At 38.0% G+C, this 20,702-nt stretch overlaps 1 protein-coding gene across 1 annotated transcript; it reads right to left on the bottom strand.

Annotated features, from left to right (window-relative positions):
* Window positions 1-839: 839 nt before the first annotated feature.
* REEP5 (receptor accessory protein 5) lies at window positions 840-20,430 on the bottom strand. The gene is made up of 5 exons (XM_007429572.4): window positions 20,150-20,430; window positions 18,906-18,999; window positions 7,165-7,303; window positions 4,431-4,599; window positions 840-3,833 (listed from the first exon to the last, which is right to left on the bottom strand). The coding sequence occupies exons 1-5, from the start codon at window positions 20,265-20,267 to the stop codon at window positions 3,784-3,786; spliced, it is 570 nt and encodes a 189-aa protein (XP_007429634.1). The 5' UTR covers window positions 20,268-20,430; the 3' UTR covers window positions 840-3,783.
* Window positions 20,431-20,702: the final 272 nt, after the last annotated feature.

Raw genomic sequence — 20,702 nt, forward strand, 5'->3', positions numbered from 1 at the left:
AGGGAAAGTAAAAGTGTGCAAGATGGTGGGCACAGCATCCTGTCGAATTCCTACAGTATTTATATATGCGAGCTATGGTGCTGTACGAAAGGGCTGAATCGTAGATTGTGACACTGCATATGCCATTTTGCAGGTCAGCACACCCACATGCACATGTGGAAATGCCTCTGCTTTCTGTGCTAATTTACGGCTCAGATACATTCCATTTTCTATACAAGGTAGTGAAAATAATTTTGATTAGTTAATACATTAATGCTATATGGAAAGATGACAAACCCCCCATCTCTTTACCTATTTGCCTTGAAATTACAGTTGTTCATTTAGTTTGGCACCTTGTATTCTAAAACCCACCAAAACCAAGTAAGGTATCCTAATATTTCCCAGTGTTGTGGATTTCAGAGAAGAATAGCTATAAATGAGCCATTTGTGCTTGCTTTCATGGCAACCTTGGTGTTACGATATAGATTTGTAACTCATCAAAATTATATCTATACATGGTTTCCCAATCAGATGCATTTGCTAACATCTAAGAAATATGCTTTTGGTGTCCTTAGTGTCTCATACCTGTCCTCCCTTAGCTTCATAGGCAGCTTCTTAAATTCTGCAGTAATAATTCACTCATCTGAATTGTGGTCTGTTTATATCAATGTATTTTCTGTGGATGTCCAAAGGAATCATTTGTATTTAAATTACAGAACTAAATATTTTTGAGTGCCAAAATATCTAAGAATGTCTAAAAATATTTTTAAAAAGAAAAGATTGGTAACAATAGCTGAAAACCTATAGACACAGGGTCGTTCCAGCATGGTATGTACAATAATTGATTTCTCTGAATACATAATTTTTAGTGTCTTAGTTTATTAACCAAGTTTAAATTGGCTGGAGTACCAAAATCTATGGCTACCCTGACATCTTGAAAACTGTGATTATGAACATCAAAACTATTGGATTCAAATACATTAAAATTGTTTTTATTTTCTAGATTGTTTAGTTCTCACTGTATTTACATTTTTTAAGCTTCTATCATAACATTATTTAAGATAACCAGCATCTCTAAATTGAAACAGAAAGATGTACTATCAGTGTTTCATGTAGTTAATATAAGTAATCGGCTGGATATGGGGAAAATACAAGAATCTATGAAAAACTTCAAGTCATAATGACAATATATAGTGAAGATTTATAGAAAACAGCAATGTTGCTTTCTTCATGTGAAAAGTAGTGACTTGGTTTATCAATTTGTTCCAACCTTTCACCAAAATCAAAACTGGAAAGTCATGTATTTTTGCCTTCAGCACTTCCTCAGTTTTAGTTTAGTGGGCTGAAAGATTATGACTTATTTCTACTGTAGCTTATAACTGTGAAGATATTTGCTTCAGCAATTAATGAGCCATGTAGACTCATTTTTATGGTACTGACTTTAATTTGAATTTACTTTATGCTGCTACATCTTTCTGTATGAACTTATGCCATTCAATAATATCCACTTACACTAAAGTTAATCCAAGGATGTAAAATTACAAAGGAAATAAGTCAAGCATACAAACCTGTTCCCTAGGTAATATGTTGACATTTTCTCAGTCCCTTGCAAATCAATTTTATTAGTACAGTTCCCAATGCGAAACTTCCCATGTGGCTTGGTTGGACTTTTGGTTTGTTGTACTGTATTTTCCTGAAGATTGCAAGTATGAATGTGGATTTCTTTCAGAAGGACTTAACAAAGAAGTGTATGTAGCAAATAGTTTTTGGGTATGTATATTATTGGTTTTAGTGACATACATTATCTCATTTTACATGGAACATAATCATATATAGACCACATTTTGTGTGCTTGTTAGAATACATTGTTTATACTAGAGGAGGTGACAGGATTTAGGATTCAATAAGATGCTGTGGTTTTTTACAATTTTACTTGTAAGATACAAGGGTATAAGATATTTCAGAGAGCCTCTCCTTAACTACATCTCTACAATTCAAATGAATTTAAAAAAAAAAAACCTCCCCCCTTCCCCTTCAACATGTGTGTTTAAGAGGTTCTTCTATACTACTGGCAAGTACTGGGAAACCCCCAAGCTACAAGATACATTGATGAATATTAGTACAGATAGTTTAATGTTTCACTCAGTGTATAAGAAGACAAGCAGGGCAGTAGCTCTTAATACCAGTGGGATAGAACATCATCCTTACAGAGGAGGCATTCAGACATATCACTGTAGTACCTTTGCTGAAGAAACACATTTTGAAACATCATTAAAAATATTAAACAGTAGAAATGAATTCAAATTGAAAGTAGATAGTGTATATAGGCAATTCATACTTTTGTCCTTTTTAAATAAATCCACTTTAGCAATACTAGGTACGTTCACAAATGCTAGACCAGGATTTTTTAAATCATAGTTTATTAAACCATATTTGCCTGGTTTGCCTGTAACACTCAACTGCAATGTCTGAATTTCTGTGGCCAACAATAAAGAACTCATGTTCTAGCTTTTTGTGGGAACTAGGCCAGTGCATTTGAGAAAAAAACGTTTGAATATGAGATATGGCAGCCCACCTGCTTTCCTTCATAAGCACACATTGTTCCCCCTTCATGCTGTTATATGTTTTTAAATTATCAAAGACAAAACACTGCAAAGCCTATAAAATGAATAGTACGTAAGGGCCAAGTAAAATCTGATGGTGCCATAAGTTAAAACCTGACAAAAAACACAGTAGAGGGCTTTTTTTAAATTTTATTTTATAAATTGAGCAAGCAGTGGCCATGACTGCTCGCATTCAATACCATTACTATAAAAACCCACTGCAGGATTGAAGTTTAGTGAACTGGGATAGAGTACCACTGGAGAAGGGGAAAATTTCTCTTTCTTTTTCCTGCTTTAATACCAGTTATTCAGTTACATAACTCTGGTAACATTGTAGGAGGAGAGCCATGTTATATAGCCATGTCTATGTGTTAGCAAAAATTCAGGAGTCTGGTAGCACCTTTTCTGAATAACCAATTTTATTAAAAGTCGTAAACTTTTCTGAGCTGCACTCTCTGCATCTAATGAGGTGAGCTGCAGCACAAGAAAGCTTATGCCTTTTAATAAAATTACGACTTTCAAACGTAATGCTGTTAAATAATTTTGACCAAATTGCTCATTTTTCAGTGTCTAAAGAGAATGCTTAAGATATACATATACTAGGCCAGATATTGCAAGTTACAGCCGATCTGTACTACAAGCAGAAAATCAGTTTGCAAAACTGTCATCTTACTTTATTCTTCACAGCATTATAAGCAATTGGAGAAGTTCTGTGTGAAGGGAGATACACAGTAACACACGGCTAACTAATTATTATTCCTTGTATATATACAAAACCACACACACCAAATCACGATCATTACATTTTGATATTGAACTATGTTATAGCAAGAACTAGTCAAATATGAAATAAAATTTGTACATGCAGCTGTTGCATGCACAAATAGTGTAAAGTTCAGAGCCTGGGGCATATTTTATTTGAAGATTACATGAAAGGCAAGACAAGACATTACTGAAAATCCTCTTTCTGCCCAGGAACTGTATAAGCTTTAGATGCCATCCACCGCACTGACGTTAAATAAAAATGCTTACTTTCAGTACAGAGAACTGCAAAAAGAGCAAGCAATCTTACAATACATTCTTTTAATAAAATCAAAAAAGTTTACAAGGCAACATTATTCAAATTACTGTATCACAGTCCCCAGAAACATCACACTGTATAAAGGAAGTGATAAGGAGAAATTTCTTCCAGTTAATTACTTTAGGTGCTCTTCTTCTCATCGCCCAGTAAATTTATTGTTGCCTTTTTAGCTAAAAGAAGGAAAGAAATCCATGATTTTTAACAGTACTATAATAAGGCAACTCAAGATCATTGTTACATTCACATGAGTAGAAATACAAGACTATGTTCAATTTCTATGGGCCAACATCAACATTTGCATATAGTAATTAAGAACTATGTGTAAAGATAATGAAAAATGTCAATATACTCAATTTCTAACCAAAATGGAATTATTCCATCCATTAGTACTGTTTATGAAGCCTGAAGTCTATTGCTGCAGACCTAATAGACTTAGAGCAGTCTTCCTCAACCTAGTGTTCCTGAAATGTGTTAAATTCATTTCCCAAATACCCAGCCTGTGTTGATGAAGTTACACACAACTGGAGGAACCACACATTCAGAAAGGCTGGTATAGAGACTTACCTTGGAAAAATAACCATTGAATTTTTCAACATACAGTATCAAATTCTACACTCACATGGTTCAGAAACAGACATACTTCCTCACAGCAAATCTCACTGTACAATTGTTTCTCTTCTGATTAACTTCACTAAAAACAATTTATTAATACATAATTATCTATGAAGTAAACCTGTTTGAAATTGGCCTTGCTGGCCTCACCTCACCTTCTTTAGTAATGGTGTCTGCTGTCTCTCCAGCTTTTTCTTTTAACTCCTTCATTACATTATCCAATCGAGTCTCATGCTTCAAGAAGAAAGGGCGGATAATTCTGTGGTAAAGGAACTCTGCTCCATTTGAGGGACTTCGGGCCATACACCATACCAGAAAGCCACACTGTACAAAACAGAAACAACAAATAAGAAACAGACTGTGATACAGCTACCAGCAGTGGCACTTAAATATCAGTAATCCTGAGGCCACAGTTTAGGCAGCTCCCTAGTCTGAATTTCCCACTGTGATTAATTCATTAGCTTTAGCACAAACCTCCCCATCTCATCTGCAGTATGAATATAATAACATCTCACACAGAGACTATAACAATGTGAATCATTCTAGACAATAAAGCAATACAAATATTGTATGGGTACCACAAACCTCTGCAAAAAATATTAAAGGTACTGCAGATAAAATCTACTTGTTTGGGTAAAAAAATAGTGTACAGAGCCCTGAAACTCTAAGATCTCCACCATTTCATGAACTGGAAAAGCAGGAACATAAATGGTGATTAGTTTTTGTGCTAATCTATAATATTAGGGCATGAAGTGATTCTCAGTAACTGGTGGAACATACTATCAAAGTGCATTCTCTAAAAGGATAGCACGCCAAGAAATTCCTGAAATCTGTCCTTGCATCTCCTTGTGCATTAGAACAAGAGAAGCAAGATTTAGAAAATCAGCATGTCCTGCTTATGATGCATCTATTAATAAAAAAATAATTTTAAAATAAAATAATTTCTCCCTCAAATCAAGTTTCATTTCTTGTGACTTGATGGACACATCAGTGTTGCTTTCTTGGCAATAATACAGAAGTAGTTTGGCACTGAATTCTTCCAGGTAAATACATAATTAGGAGAATAAAAACTTCTGAATATATGATGGCAAAATAAGACTCATGCATGCTTCCCCAAATAAATAGTTGCAAATGGGTGGGGAGGGAGGAATATGCAACTTTGTTCCCAAATCAGAGACAGGAAGTTCCCTTAGAGACAGGAATACTTGCAAAATTTCATCCCAAATGCCTTTTCCAATACAGGTAGTCCTCAACTTACTATAATTCATTTAATGTCCGTTCAAAATTATGACGGCACTGAAAAAAGTTACAACCGGTCCTCACACTTATGACCAGAACAGCATCCCCACGGTCATGTGATCAAAATTCAGGTGCTTGGCAACTGGCATGTATTTATGATGGTTGCAGCATCCTGGGGTCATGTGATCACCATTTGCAACCTTCCCAGGGGGCTTCCAACAAGCAAAGTCATTGTGGGAAGCTGGATTCGCTTAACAAATGCAGTGATTTGCTTAACAACCATGGCAAAAAAGGTTGCAAAATCAGGCATGACTCACCTAATGACTGCATCGCTTAGCGATGGACGTTCTGGTCCCAACTGTGGTTGTAAGTTGAGGACTACCTGTACTGGGACACAGCTTAGTTTTAAGGGAAAACATTTTCTAATCAAAATGAGCGAAGACTGAAAATGCAATCATTAGCCTATCACAATAATTCAGGGTATGAGAGAAACACCAAAATATTATGGATATGCAAATTATCCTGATCCAACATGAACAGTAAACTGTTTCATTTGAAATGGGTGTTCCAACTCAAAACATTTCAGTTGTGAACAATTTATAAATCATTGATTCAGAGACTGGATTGAATCTCCTTTTTGTTGAATCCTCACACAGCCCTACAAAATATGCTGAAAGAATTTATAATAATCGTGATTACTGTTTCCAAAGATGCTAAAAGGCATAGATGTATGAACATGACTATCATAGCTGTGCTTTCTTTGAAGGGTTTGCTGTGCTTTCTTTGAACATGCACAAGCACACATACAGCACCTAGGTGAGAAACTCCTTGAAACAGAGAGTCTTTTCCTGAGATCATGTGGTGACTAGGAGGACAGTCTCTCGAGCCCATGAAAAGACACCGCTGCTTTTCCAACAGGGGCTACATGGGTGCTTATGTATTCTCTGAATCACATTCCTCCCTTGAATCTGAACCACTGCACAACCCTAATATCTATATGGAACCTCCAATGTCAGCCTACCTCCAACTACTAAATACCAGAAAACAACAGCAATAGAAGGCTGTCGCTCTCACCTCTTACTTATGGGCTCCTAGACATTGGCACATGGAATGTATACTGGCAAAACAAAGACATACCCAAAGTGCAAATGCCTAAATGAAAGAGTGTCTAAGAGAACCTGTTCACCTTAATTATAAAATCGTTGATCTTGACATGGAAAAATTTCTGATATTTCCAATCCTGATTGATACAAATGCAACAGCAGTCCAATACTAACTTTTGAAAACGTGATGTTTAAAAGCAAATGGAAGTTTGCATGAATGTGTGTTATCCAGATTTTCCTTTCACTTTTCCAATTACATTTTATGTATCAAGAAAATGCTGTCATCCTATTGTGGTTTGGATATGATCGTTCTAGCCAACAGGTTTTGGTTTAAGAAGCCATCTTCCTATAAGAGCCAAGTCTTGGTAAGTTCGGAAACGAAATCATTGTTGGGGATCAAGTTCACTGTATGAATTAGAGCTACTGTATAAGCTAAGATTAAGCTACATTTAACTATACTCAATCCATCATCCAAGATTATATTTCACATTGTGATAGTTGTTTCTTGAGAGAGACATATGTGCATGGGGAGTAGAAGACAACAAACCTTCATCATGTAGTAGAATGGGAACCAGGAGAGAAAGATGTCTGAGAAAAATTCTGCTATGCTGAAGATTCCATACACTACCCAGTAGGTCAGCCACTGTGTATCGTCATCTTTGTTAGGGCTTTCAATGGCTTTGATGCTGAAAGAACAATAATCAGGAGATAAGCCACATCTAACATATGGAACATAAAACTGGCCAATGTTCTACTCCAAACAACCCATTCTAAATCTGGGTGCTTAATAAGGGAGATAACTTAAAAATAGCTTAACAACTATGTTAACATAATGCAGGAAAAACATTACATTAGCATTTACAATGCTAAATCACTGAAATTTCTATTTTTCTGTAGATAGCATATCTGAGTAGTTTTTTGATATAACATTCTATAATGCGGTTCAAATGTTTTATATGCATAAATATTCATCAACCTCAATATGCATATGTATGCCATTTTTCCAAATTAAGTTCAACATACCGCATAAGAATAAATCAGCATACAAATGCAACAAAAATGGAATCCTATACATATATACATATATATAGGATTCCATTTTTGTTGCATTTGTATGCTGATTCAGTTATAAAATCATGATTACAGACTCCTCAAAATTCACTGTTTCATAAATCTCAGGAAATTCAAATTAACAGCAGCTCTTTGAAAAACTCAGATACAGGAAATCTGATGAGAACACACTGTTTCTCCAAAAGGCCCATAAAGTTCCTTTGTGTACTATAGCAACCAAAATAGCAAGAACTACTGCAGCTCTGAAAACTGCTCACATTATATGCTATCAAAATTGAATGAAGGTTCATACTTATTTTAAGTACAGGTAGTCCTTGCTTAACGACCACAATAGGGACTGGAAAATTGGTTGTTAAGCAAGACAGTCATTGAGTCACCATATGACCAGACCCAATTTTACAACCATTTTTATGATGGTCGTTAAGCAAATCATGTGGTTATTAAGCAAATCCAGCTTCCCCAATGGACTTTGTCAGAATCCGCTTAATGACATGATTCATTTAATGACTACGTGATTCACTTAATAACTGCAGTGACTCACTTAACCACCATTGTAAAAAGGTCAAAAATCACAATCATGTGACCGCAGGGGGATGAGACCATTTGCAACGGTCATAAATGCAAATACATGTTGTAAAGTACTTTTTTTTCAAGGCCATTGTAACTTTGAACTGTTGTTAAATGAACTATCATTAAGTGAGGACTACCTGTATGTGTTTGTACCAATGGAATTTGGTGGAACACACTATTCAGGGTATACTATGTGATTATATTGTTTGCTAGTGCTAATGTATCCTGAGTGTGTATCCAGTAAACTGCATGTACCTCCTAGCTGATGAGATGCAGTACGTTGGCTTATAAAACAGTCTCTAATCTAGAGATCCTAGTTTGCAGAGAATAGCATAAACTGAGTGTTGGTGGCATTTGTGGAATAGTACTGTAGCTAAAATGTGCCCAAACTGTATAGTACTGCCTTAGTGTTAGCAGGAAATGTGGCATGTGATATGGGTGCAGCTGGTACCTCTAAAAAGTCTCATATGAAAGCTGTAATTGACCAAGTCATGAGGCACAGCAGAAGTGAATATCTATGGGTCCATTTGGTGATAACTATTCCATGCAGAAGATTGCTACTTGGAATGTAAGAGGAGTAAATGGTAAAGAGCATGAATTTACAAATGAAATGAAAAAGAAAAATAGGTATTTTATGTGTGTGTGAAACTAAGAGAAAGAGGAAGAATCTAACAGATCTGAATGAAGGTGGCCTGATTTTGTGGAATGAAGTTGATGAACAAATGCAGAGAGGTGAAGACTATAGATTTAATTATGAATGAAAGGGATAAATTAGTGTTGAAGGTGCATATGAAGGCAGGAATTCATATGTTGGTGAAAGTTGCATGTTATGCTATAGGGAATGGTAATAATGGAAGATTAATTTTGGGAAAAACTATGCAGTGTTCGGAATGAATGTGATCTGGGAAAAATATTTTCCAGATGACATTAATGGATGGATAAGAGTGAAACAAGAAAATACAGAAAACATGTTTGGCCATTTGGAGACCCGAGAATGAATGAGAATGGTGAATAACTACCTAGAAAAGGTCTGTTTTGAATATGTAGTTTAAGCATAAATCTATTCAAATGCACATATGACAATGTAATGCATACCTATCTAAAAGCAATACTGTATTGATTTGTTTATGATGAAAGATTAATAGAATTAGTGAAAAATACAAGATAATGAGATCTTGGAGGAAATGGAAGAAACAAAAACAAGTGAAAGAAATTAGACTAAACTAGAATAACTATAGGAAGATAAAATGCAAGTCCTGTATGGAAACGTATTAGAAGACAGATTAAGGTCGCAACAGAATGAATGGAAAGTGGGCATAAGAAAAGAGTATGGAACTGAAAGTGGAAATGGGTCGAAACAAAAAAAGAGTTATATATAGAACTGTACTATACTGTGAAAAGGATGCTTGGTAGATGGATGAAATTAAAGAGACTATGTATGAGAAAAATGAATATAAGAGAATGATTGCTGCAAAAAAAAAATGAGTATCAGAGAAAGATACTATCTAATGTGTATAAAGAGAAAAAGACAGTTGCAAAGAATGTGATTGAAGAGAACAATAAGCAGTTAAATTAAAAGAAGAAAAGAATGGCTTTGATAGAAATAAATATATGTTTTAGAAGGAATGTAGAGCGCAAAACAATACGTTCCAGAAGAATGAATTGACTTAAAAAATATAATTGATAATATGATTGGGATAAAACTGAAATGAAGGAATGCTGGAAACAGACATCTATGGGAATCACAATGTTGACAACTAGAATTAAAAGTGAATGTTCTAAATCTTAATGCCCAAAATAAAATGCTAAAATGGAAGTCATAAATGTTGTGAGAACAATGAAAAGAGTAAGAATACAGGAACTGAGAAATGTTAAAATATGGATGTAGTTTGCTTACATGCAATTAGCTTAACACATGTGTGAAGACTGCATCTGTACTGTACAAGGGACTCACAAGAATGGCTTTACTGTTCCCCTATAAATAGATATGTAGCAAGAGTGAACACAAAAACTACAGGCAGTTAATTTATTAAATGTATCTGGGAAGATGTTCAACAGAATTTTGATTGAAAGGGTGTAATAAGTGACAAGCTACTTTTAGGATATGCAGTGTGGCTTTATGCTAGGCAGTAGGTATGCAACCCAGATTTGTCTTCTTCAGCAGCTCACTGAGAAAAGTATTAATGTACTTGTACATTTGTTGATTCAGAGAAAGTGTACTATAAAGTGTATAGGTTTCAATTATAGATTGTTTTCTGTGAATATGGAGCTGAATACTGGCTGCTGAATGGTATATGAGTGATGAATGATGGAAGAAAGCATGCACAAGAATAAAACAATACTTAGTAAATGGTTCAACACTGAATCGAAATAGAACAAGGATGTGTGATGTCTCCTTGGTTGTTTAATGTATTTATGGAAAAAATGTATAAGGCAGGCTGTGTTGATGTGAGTGACCAGTGCAAAAAAAGTAACATAAAATGGTTTGGTCATATAGAGAGAATGAATGGGAACTGAATATCAAAGCAAATATATAAAGGACAAGGGAATGGTTTGAGAGGAAAGAAAACAGAGAATGGAGGTGATTAGATCATTAACAAGAAAAGGAGGACTGAAGTTTAAAGAACAAAGACACTGTATGAGTTGGAATATGGATGTGGTCGAAACAAGAATGGTGTGCAAATTAGAAAAGTATAGAAAGATATAGGCAATGGTGGTGATATAAATTAGATTTAGCTATACTTCCTTTTTTTCCTTATCTCATGCCTTTAATTTTTTTGGTTTATTACTTCTTACTCTGTTTCTCTGCTTTACATAATCACAGTATAATATATGTATGCAAATATGTATGCTTGTGCTATCCTTTGCACTGGAAATAAATAATAAAAAATAAGTGTTACTATTCTTGGATATTCTGACTGAAAAAGGTGTATTTGAATTCAGAGAATAAATTAAAATCAATACATGATGGGAAGGATAGGCAAGACTTCCATCAGAAGAGTGTGAGGTTGACTTGCAATGCACGTTTCAACTACAAAAACATGTAGTTTCAAGAATGCAAAATAGGTGAGAAACAAGATTAACTGGTTTTGGTGCCAGAGCTGCTGGAGGGAGAGAGAAAAGAAACTGCTTGATCTTCATTCTGCTTTTAAACCAACTAAACAATTTCCACCACTCCCTTCTTTTATGTACACATTTAAGTTTTGTTGCTATCAGGAACAAAAATGACTCATATAAAAGTGTTTTCAAGAGTGGTAAGATTAATACACAGACTGTTGACACACCATCAGTCATAGCTGCTTTAATCAGAAGCTCTTGAAGAAGCCAGAAATAAGCCAGAGTTAGTAGTATAATTAAGAAAAAAATGTGTATAGGTTATGTTTCTTGGACCAGTTCCTAGTCTGTTTGCCCACCTTTTTAAGCCACTTCTACCTTGACCATCTATGGGTTGGCCAGAGATTTAGGGAAGGCACAAAATCGTACAACAATAAAAACAAAATAATACAGGTAACACTCAATAAAACAACAATATAATCAACTATGGCCACCATTTCAACTGCAAAGTAGCATTCACCAGCATAAGGCAACATTAGCTTTCACAGCCCTCTGTTCTGACTGTCCTTCGAAATGCATCCAGAATGATCAGATCTCTAAGGAGAGGTTGTTCCCATACAATAGGGGCCACCACTAGGACACAAGTCTCCAAGCCTTGCAGCATTCCCATCTAGGATGAGTGGGCTAGACTGGTCAGTTGCATCTACAGAAGACAGATCTGCAAATATGCAGGAACCAAGGTACTGAAGGATTTAAAGATCAAAACCAACATTTCAAATTGTACCTGGAAGCCTACAGACAACCAATGCAGCACCAATATAAATGCTGTTCAACTGTAACAGCTCTCTCCTGTCAGTACATAGGCCACTCCATTTTGCATCAGTTGCAACTTCAAAAGAGTCACTAAAGATAGCACTGCAGTTGAGCATACAGGTGATGACAAGGGCATGAGTTCACTCCAGGTTGGGCCACAATAACACAACAGCACACCAGCCAAAGCTACTGTTCCATCTGTCCATCAAGCATTACTACAAATTCAGGAGGATGCCAAAGGCATGGACTTGTTTCTTCAAGGATACTGTCATTCATTCCAGAGTAACCACTGGAGCAGACAGAAAACCAGATGATTTTTTGGCAAACAGCAACTCCATCTTGTTTAGGTTCAACCTCAGCTTGTTTCATCCCATCTAGACCCACACAACTCCTACAACTGAGTCAAGGCCCTGACAGATTGACCCAGAGTATTTTCAATACACTGGTGATATGTGCATATGGATAACATATGGATAACATGTGGATAACCTCTCCCAGAAGTCTGATATCAATGTTTCGTTTGCTTTCAGATGGCACCTGGAGTAGAAGCATGGTTTTTCAACTAATTAGGTACCTACTTATATTACTTTCTAGGGATAGTAATGCAGGTTGTTGTTTAGGGGAACTGTGGTGGATAGCAGTAGAGAGCAAGGTTCTCAGGAAGGAGGGGGCACATTCCAGGAAGGGCAGAGAGACAAGAGACAACACAGTCTGGAGTACGAGCATAGGAAGTATAATAGGTTTAGAATAACCACTCCCTAGAATCTTCCAGGGTATGTCCACTAGTTGCAGTAGTACAGATTTACTCTGGCAAGATTGGTGTCAGGCCTAATCCAAGAACAAGAAGGAATTTGGAATTCATCCAGATTCAGTTCTTTAATTGCTTACACCATATAGACAGAATCTTGCCAGACTAAATCGGTACTAGTGGACATACTCCGGCAGGGAATGCAAATGAGCTTCACACACCTAAAATGGTCAACCTGACATTCCTGAATTGAGCAGTGGTGGTCAGTGAGAGTGATGGCAATGTTTGAATATGTGTATGGATGTGGTAAAAGGATGGTTTGCAAGGATAGAAGGTTTAACTATGTTTCCTTTTCTTTTTCCTTCTTTTTCTTATATCAGACCTTTAATTTCTTTGGCATACTACTTCTCTTCCACATTCTACATAATGCTGCTTACCCATGAAATAGCATAGTGAGCTTGTATGCATATATTAAATAATAGAACTATTAATATTAATACACACACACACACACACATCTTTCTCTTATCAGAGAACCTGAAAACAAAGCAAGGCAATTCAGAGTTGTGTTACTAAAAGTACTCTAAACCCAATTACTAAGTTAAAATACTATCACCTATCCTTAAGTTTGCCAATTCCTACCCTATCTCTACTGCATCTATTTTAAGTTACTGAATAGATATTCTCTTATTGTGTGAGTGAGCCATTCATGATAGACAAGGTAATTGGTACAGGTAGTCCTTGGTTAATGACCATTTGTTCAGCCACCATTCAAAGTTACAACAGTGCTGAATGAGGAGACTTATGGCCAGTCATCAAAGTTGTGACTGTCGCAGTGTCCCCGTGGTCCGGGACTGCGATTCGGGCACTTGGCAACCAGCTCACAATTACAATGGTCGCAGCATCCCATGGTCATATGACTGCCATTTGTGACCTTCACTGCTAGCTTCTGACAAGCAAAGTCAATGGAGAAGCTGGCAGGAGGTCACAAATGGTGATCATGTGAAGTAGCACCTAACAACTGCAACTGGAACTGCTGTCGTAAGTCAGTGCGGTCACATGATGTCATGCTTTATGACCGTGACACTTAGTGAAGGAATTCCCAGGCCCAATTACCATAGTTAACCAAGGGCTATCTGTAATTTTTTTCTTTGACTTTATTATTGTCCTCTTTCAGAAGTCAGCAGCCGATGCAGACAACATCCACCAATCAAGGCATTATAGGAATAATAGAATGGGTCTTTCTTCAGAAGTTTGCCCATGGTGTCTATGTGAATTGATCGTCCCTACTCTGGCTCCCCAGTCTTTCAAGTTTAAAATAATGTGAAATAAAGAAATATATGGGAATATACCAGGCAGAAACAATCCCCAATCTGAGGACAGCAGATTCTGCTTCTATTTGTACAACTGTAGAGTCCTGTAGAGTGAGCAAACTGGAACTCACCAGCTACTGGACAACCACTCTTTTACTTCATCAGGAGAAGGGTAAGTGACTAAAATTGACCAATTTAGCAGAAGTGGTAATCTTCTCTGCTTCTCCAAATGAAACACTGGATTCTGCTCTCTCCTCCTTTGACTTTTCCCTGGAGGGAATGTGTGTGTGAAAAAAAGGGGTAGGGGTTCTAAAAGGGCTAATGGAGAGGGCAATGGCTGGCAGAAAGAAGACTATGAAATAGGTTGGCCTCCAAGAGGGGAGGGCACAGCCTGCATCTCTCAACAGTTCTGAAAAACATTAATAGTCACCTGAGTTTGCCTGCAAGGTAATGGGTGGTAAAGTGTAATAGGTTTTGCAAACCCTGAGGCTGTCCCTGGCTAGTTTAGGAATAAAATGGGAAATATATCTTTCATGTTAGTACTGGAATAACAGCTTAACTCTGTCTTGCTCATGAGCTGGAAACAAGACAAGGGTAATCTCATGCGAATAAGGGGGGAAGTTGCTGCTGTCAAGGCACGATACACTATGGTGAATGGTGAGTGGGACAGGGCTAAATCAGAGCTTTTTGACTTATTTCTTTTTCTCTCTTTATGCAGATAAAATGTTTTGAAAAATTCTGTCAGCAATATAATTCTTTCTTTTCAGGAAGATATTATCCATATTTCATGTACTTCCAAAAACCAAATGATGAATAAAGCATGTTCTATATGGCTTTAACATGGAACCACAAGGGCAGAAAGTAATATCTGAGAGAGAAAAATAGTGCAAAGAACTACTGGAACTAATCTTTTTCAAACTATTTTTCTTTACATTTTCTATCAATACAGAGAGCTGTTTTTGTCCTCAAGAAGACTGCTGTGCCCAGTATAGTCAGCCATGAATGTGAGGCACTTCAGTATTTCAGACCTGAGTCTTTTCCAGCCCAACCAGAGATGTCAATAACTAACACCACTGCTTACTCAGCCAGTCTCCTGCCCATGCCTAATGATGATAATGCCTAGCTTAACCTCTGTGATGTTGGGGGGAAAAACACCCAGTTCAATGCTGCCAAGTCATAGAGGCATAGCCATCCTCCTCCTCTTAACAGATTTATGATGCCTACAAATAATTCTATTAGGGCTATGCAATGTTTTGGATTTAATTCCTAACAGCTGCTTCAGAGCAAATAGAAATGCCACTGTAGCACCTGTCTGTAACTTTTTAAGGCAGCATCTTTTCCCAGGATCACACAACTACTCTCTAAACAGCCTTCATTTCTATATAATTACAAAAGCAATCTGAATTACATCTTGGGACTTTGGAGGAAAACTCTGCTGATCCATATTAAAAAAAACAGTGGCAGCAGCAGCAACAATTGATCCAGAGATACTTACATTCAAGTTGCATTCACAGTCAGATTAAAATTATAAGAAGAATCCACATACTGCATCACCATTATGCCTATTTTAACATGTGTAACATTTTGCAGATGAAAAGCACAATATGTATCCATTCTTTCATTCTACCCAAAAATTCTTTGTAAGTCATGCACGCTGGGCTTCTTCACCTTTTGTCTTCAGTGTTATGATACTTGAGACTCTACTGTTCAATCTTTATGCATCTGGAAAAGCAATTTCAACAGAGACTTGTCTTCCTGAGTTGCATCGTATCTTTGCTGGGAGAATCATTACTGAATAAGTCATGAAGAGTCCAATGTATTATGTTGGATATTCACCCCTTCTACTTTTGTGCAATTTTTACTAATTTTTGCTACCTTCCTGCACTAATTTAAATGTAGATAGTTCTACCTTCTTTTACAGGAAACGTGCAACATATCCAACCACAAAATACAGAAGTAGCTAAATTCTGTAAAGAATGTAATCTGTCTGAGTGAGACTTTATGGTAGGTACAAACTTTTCAAACAGTTTTCAATTTTCATCTTAACTAACAATGCACTGGAAGTAAGTGGGAAAGATGAACATCCATTTTAAAAAATTCATAAACATTCGGAGGTGAGCCCCATAGACAACTTACAGAAAAATAGTGTCTGTAATGTAGTATAAGTGAAAAGGAGGCATAAGAATATATAGATATCATTTCAAAGTATTAAATTGGCTATACATTTGGAAAATTCATGTCTCAATAGAACTATTATTGTTTAAAGCTGCTATTACTCTTTGAAATGTTACTCTGTGTTCATGAGTGCATTCAAACTATTGCTTCATCAAAGTATTTCAAAACAGCTCTACCAAGCAGAGAAATTAAGCTGCAAACTGGGAGGAAGAAAGGAGAGAAAATTGATTACTGTAGGCATGAACTGGCAACATTGAGAAGTATTGCATTGGAAATGTGGATTAGCTATTCATTATATAATGAATATATCATACATGCAGGTCATTAAATGGTAAACATGTGCTTGAGAGAGCTCATATTCAATAAATCTGGTTCACATGACAAAGTAAGCAATATTTAGCTAGATGAAACATGTTGTCCATGCTGAGATCTTGGAGGAAATTGTGGTTAAGGCAGAGAGCTTTAGCTATAATCTATACCCATGATCTTCACTTATCTAACCGGTGTTATCCAGCCAGTGTTAATTTAACACTAAAGCAGCTATTCTTCCAGAAAATAGTATATGTTGCAGGAGTAATCAACTTTTTCCTCTCAGTTCTGGGCTACCTTTCACTATTTTACAGTTGTTTTTAAAGGAGCTAAGGAAGAATATACACACACAGGTCTTCTGTGAACCATTATTATAATCAAAATGGAGGTTAGTAAAACACAATGCAGAGATAACATAACACTGTATAGCTGCGGCCTTCAAACAGATGTGCCAAGAGTAATATGAAATACTCCATTAGGATCCTTTCTACACTGAAAGGTGACTTCATATGGGAGACCTAAGAGGGTATTTCCAGATATTTTTGTCTTTGTTGACAGCAACAGGAGTGGACTTTTAAACTGACTGTAGTGGTGGGGGACAGAAGGATTTAATTCTTTATTTGTGCTATTTAATCAATTTAAATACAGCAAACCTGTTATCCTCACAGCAGGAGAGCATATACATGGACTCACACTCTATATGGCTTCTCTTTTACTGTCACAAAAAGCAGGTTCAGAATGGGTATCATCAAATAAATACTGCAGGATTAATGGTTATTCCCTTGACCCAACACCCTCCTAGCCCTGATTCCAATCCTCCCCTTAACTGTCTTTAAGCACAGTCCCAGTTACAGATCGCCTATGTAATGTCTCTTCTGGGCTGCAAAATCTAGATCACCACTAGATAGCAACAAAGATAGACAGAAAACCCTGAACTCTGGAAGTCCTACTTAGAATGTAGCCATTTTAAGATAGGGAGTATACATTATATATCATTCAAATATCACATAGTTTATAACTACTGCTGAAGTGCTGTATTGTTTTAGAGACTTAGGAAAAATACAATTCCCAAATATAATCTGCAAGAAATCAACCAAAATGGAAATGGTAATGAAACACTAGTTTTAGCACTTGGGTGGGATTCATTCATGCAAATACATCATTGGACAATATTCAAAGTTGAATATTTTCAACCATCTTAGAAGTAGCACAAAACAGCTGAAAAACTTTGCATCTGATGTCTGATCTGTACCAGCAGTTTCAAATACTATATACTAAGTTCTTATACCATACTGCAGCTGTAAACAATAAACTTCCCCATATGAAACCACCTTTAGGTTTCCTTTATTACAAGACTCCTTGTATTTAACTAAGGGAAGCACAATTTGAAACTGCTTCTTTCCACTAACTAGGGCACTCTAATGACACAGCATAACCAGCCTCACTGAAGACGGTGTACATTTTCCAATCCTCCCAGAAAAACTGTAGTATGATATGAGTTGTGGCTCTCACCCTAATTCAAACCAGCTGCTAACAACATTCAGCAGCAGTTGTGTTCCTTCTTAGAAGAGTCCAGTCTCTTAACATTCAGCAAAGAGCCCTATAGCTGGGTGTTCTAAAGTTACATATTGCAAATAAGGTGATTGGTCCAAATAAAAGTGAAGCAATGGGTCTTTTTAGCTAAGACAGTCCTTGCATTTTCTCTCTCCACCTAGGAGGCCTCCTTGCTCAGTTACTTTCCAAACTCTTTTAAAATGAAGGTATCAACATTTAAAGGAATAACCCCAACAATTTTCATCACAAGACATATTGGTCAAGATAACCTTACATTTCAGACAGAACTTTGGTACTCTTACAACTACATGTAGATTCCTAAGCAAGAGATGGAATACACAGAGAGACACACACTGTCACAATACCCTGGTTCTTCTCCTGATCTTTAGTCTATGGCTGGTTCTAACTTTGCAGCAACGTGCAAAGGACTACAATCAAGCCCGCAGTTGGCCTCCGCATCCAGAGGCAGAAATCTTCCCATTCCCAAACTCTAAAATGCCAGAGGCTGATTTCAAAAACAATCTGGCAAATGCAAACACTGCCGAGGAATAACACCCAATCCCCACAGTGTAATGGTTTGCAAACTATTTGCAACCAAATGAACAAGAAGTAATATTATCTTTAACCCACAACCAACTCCCAGCATGCAGCAAGAGGAGTGTTAGCTGCCAAAATACTTACGAGATGTATGCAGGATAAGCAAATCCGATCAGGTTGCACAGCAGGGATGCTCCATAGCCAACAACCAGGTAAATAGCCAGCACAACAATAATGGCTGAAAGAAAAAGCAGAAAGTCAGTCCGTCAACCAAAAGAGAGACCTACTAGAATGGACTGGAAACATAAAAGGGGCCTTGTTACATAAAGGAGCATGCTTTCTTAAGGGCAGAGGCAGACAGGAAATGGAAAATCTTTCGATAGGGACCAACTTTAAGCTTACTCACTCTTTCCAAAAGTTACATTCAGGATGAAGTCGGTTTGCCATTTGCCAACAACTCCCAGGTATATGACATGGGGGGGGGGGGGGAACAGGAATGTAAGAAGGAGCTAACCTGTAATACTGAAGGGATACATGCCAGATGAGAGAGGAAAACCAAGACTTCAGTTCATCCCAGACACGTCAGCGAGTCAATTACTATCCAGGGGAGTAACTAACTTTACTCCTCCTCTTCCTCCCCATCATTTGTCTACAGATAAGATTCCCCTAAAACTATTGAGGTGAGTTCTGTTCCCTTTGTGAATAGCTGATCACATGCACACTTCAAAGCTCTTTTTTTCCCACAAGAACTGTCAGGAGTTGCCCTGAGGACTGGTAAGGAAAAGCAGAGAGGAAGCTGGAAAAAAATCTGGTCTGCTGTCCCCGGAGCCCTGCCAACCAGGCTGACGTTTCATCATTTAATATCCCAGGGGCTTCAGGTCCCGCATTTCTTCCAACTACCCTCAGAAGATGCCCTGCAAGATCATCCATAAATATGCAAGAAAGAGACAGGTGCAGAGGAGGTCCAGAAGCTCCAAATATACCACCCTCTCGGAGTATGTGTCTGAGTGGGGAGAGCAGTCATATTCTCACTATCCCCTAAGGGTGCACTGCAAGAACAAAACAAGCTGAGATGGAAGGCTGTGTGCTAAGAGAAGGCTGGCAGCCTTCCTGACTGGAAAGATCGCGTGAATTATTGCAGCATCTTGCAGACCTATATTGTCACTGGGGCTGTGGCCTGGAGAAGGGAGACAAGGCTTTAGAGCCCAGCTAAGGCCACATTTGCTAGCATGTCCACCCCAAGGCAAGGTTTGGCTTCCGCTTCGTCTCCCCTGAAGCCTTCCCTCCTCCCCGCGTTAGAGAACATCGAAGCTTCGGCGGGCCTGCAAGAAATCCAGGCAAAGGCTGGGGCGCAACGACTCCGCTCGAGGGTGAGGCGGGACGCTCACCGATGGCGACGTAGGATCTGCTCACGCCGGTCTTGCTCTCAATTTTCTCCAGCACATCGGTCAGGCAGTTCTTCTGGCGCAGGAACCTGTCGAACCTCTCCCTCATGGACGCGGTCATGCCGAGACCTTCCCCGCGGCTGTCTCTTTGCCTTCAGCTACTCTCAGTCCAAGCGCTGATCCGCTGGAGCAGGAACCCGCAGCGGGGCTGACGTTTCGTCTTTCTCGCAACTAATGCCAGCCCTTGTCCTCTAGGTGGAAGAGGAGGGAGAGAAAGAGAGAAGGGACGTCAGAGGCCGCATCATGGGATGTGTGCGCTCCGCGTCAGCACCGACCCGGCCAGCCTACCCACCACGCGTCCTCCCTCCTGCCTCGGGTCTGCAATCGCGCCACGCCCAAGACCGCCGGCAGAAAATGCCCTTGCGCGTGGAGAGGGGAATCGCGGGGAATAGGACCAACGGGGTGCAGGCCGTGAGGGACCTTTGCCTCTCCTTGGAGACGTCCTCTGAAGTGCTTGCAGGCTTTAGCCTCGTCCACACACCCTTGTAGCTCCGGT

Source organism: Python bivittatus, unplaced genomic scaffold (genome assembly GCF_059951505.1).
Source record: "Python bivittatus isolate LINGU-HERP-01145 unplaced genomic scaffold, Pbiv_v1 ctg000850_np1212, whole genome shotgun sequence".
Lineage (NCBI taxonomy): Eukaryota > Metazoa > Chordata > Lepidosauria > Squamata > Pythonidae > Python > Python bivittatus.

Bases quoted from the DNA above. Each gene is read 5' to 3' on its own strand.
- REEP5 (XM_007429572.4), bottom strand. From the start codon at position 20,267: ATGACCGCGTCCATGAGGGAGAGGTTCGACAGGTTCCTGCGCCAGAAG. The intron at 7,304-18,905 runs GTAAGTATTTTG...TTGTTCTTTCAG, and splicing joins GCTTATCCTGCATACATCTC to CATCAAAGCCATTGAAAGCC. The intron at 4,600-7,164 runs GTTTGTTGTCTT...TGTTTTGTACAG, and splicing joins CATTCTACTACATGATGAAG to TGTGGCTTTCTGGTATGGTG.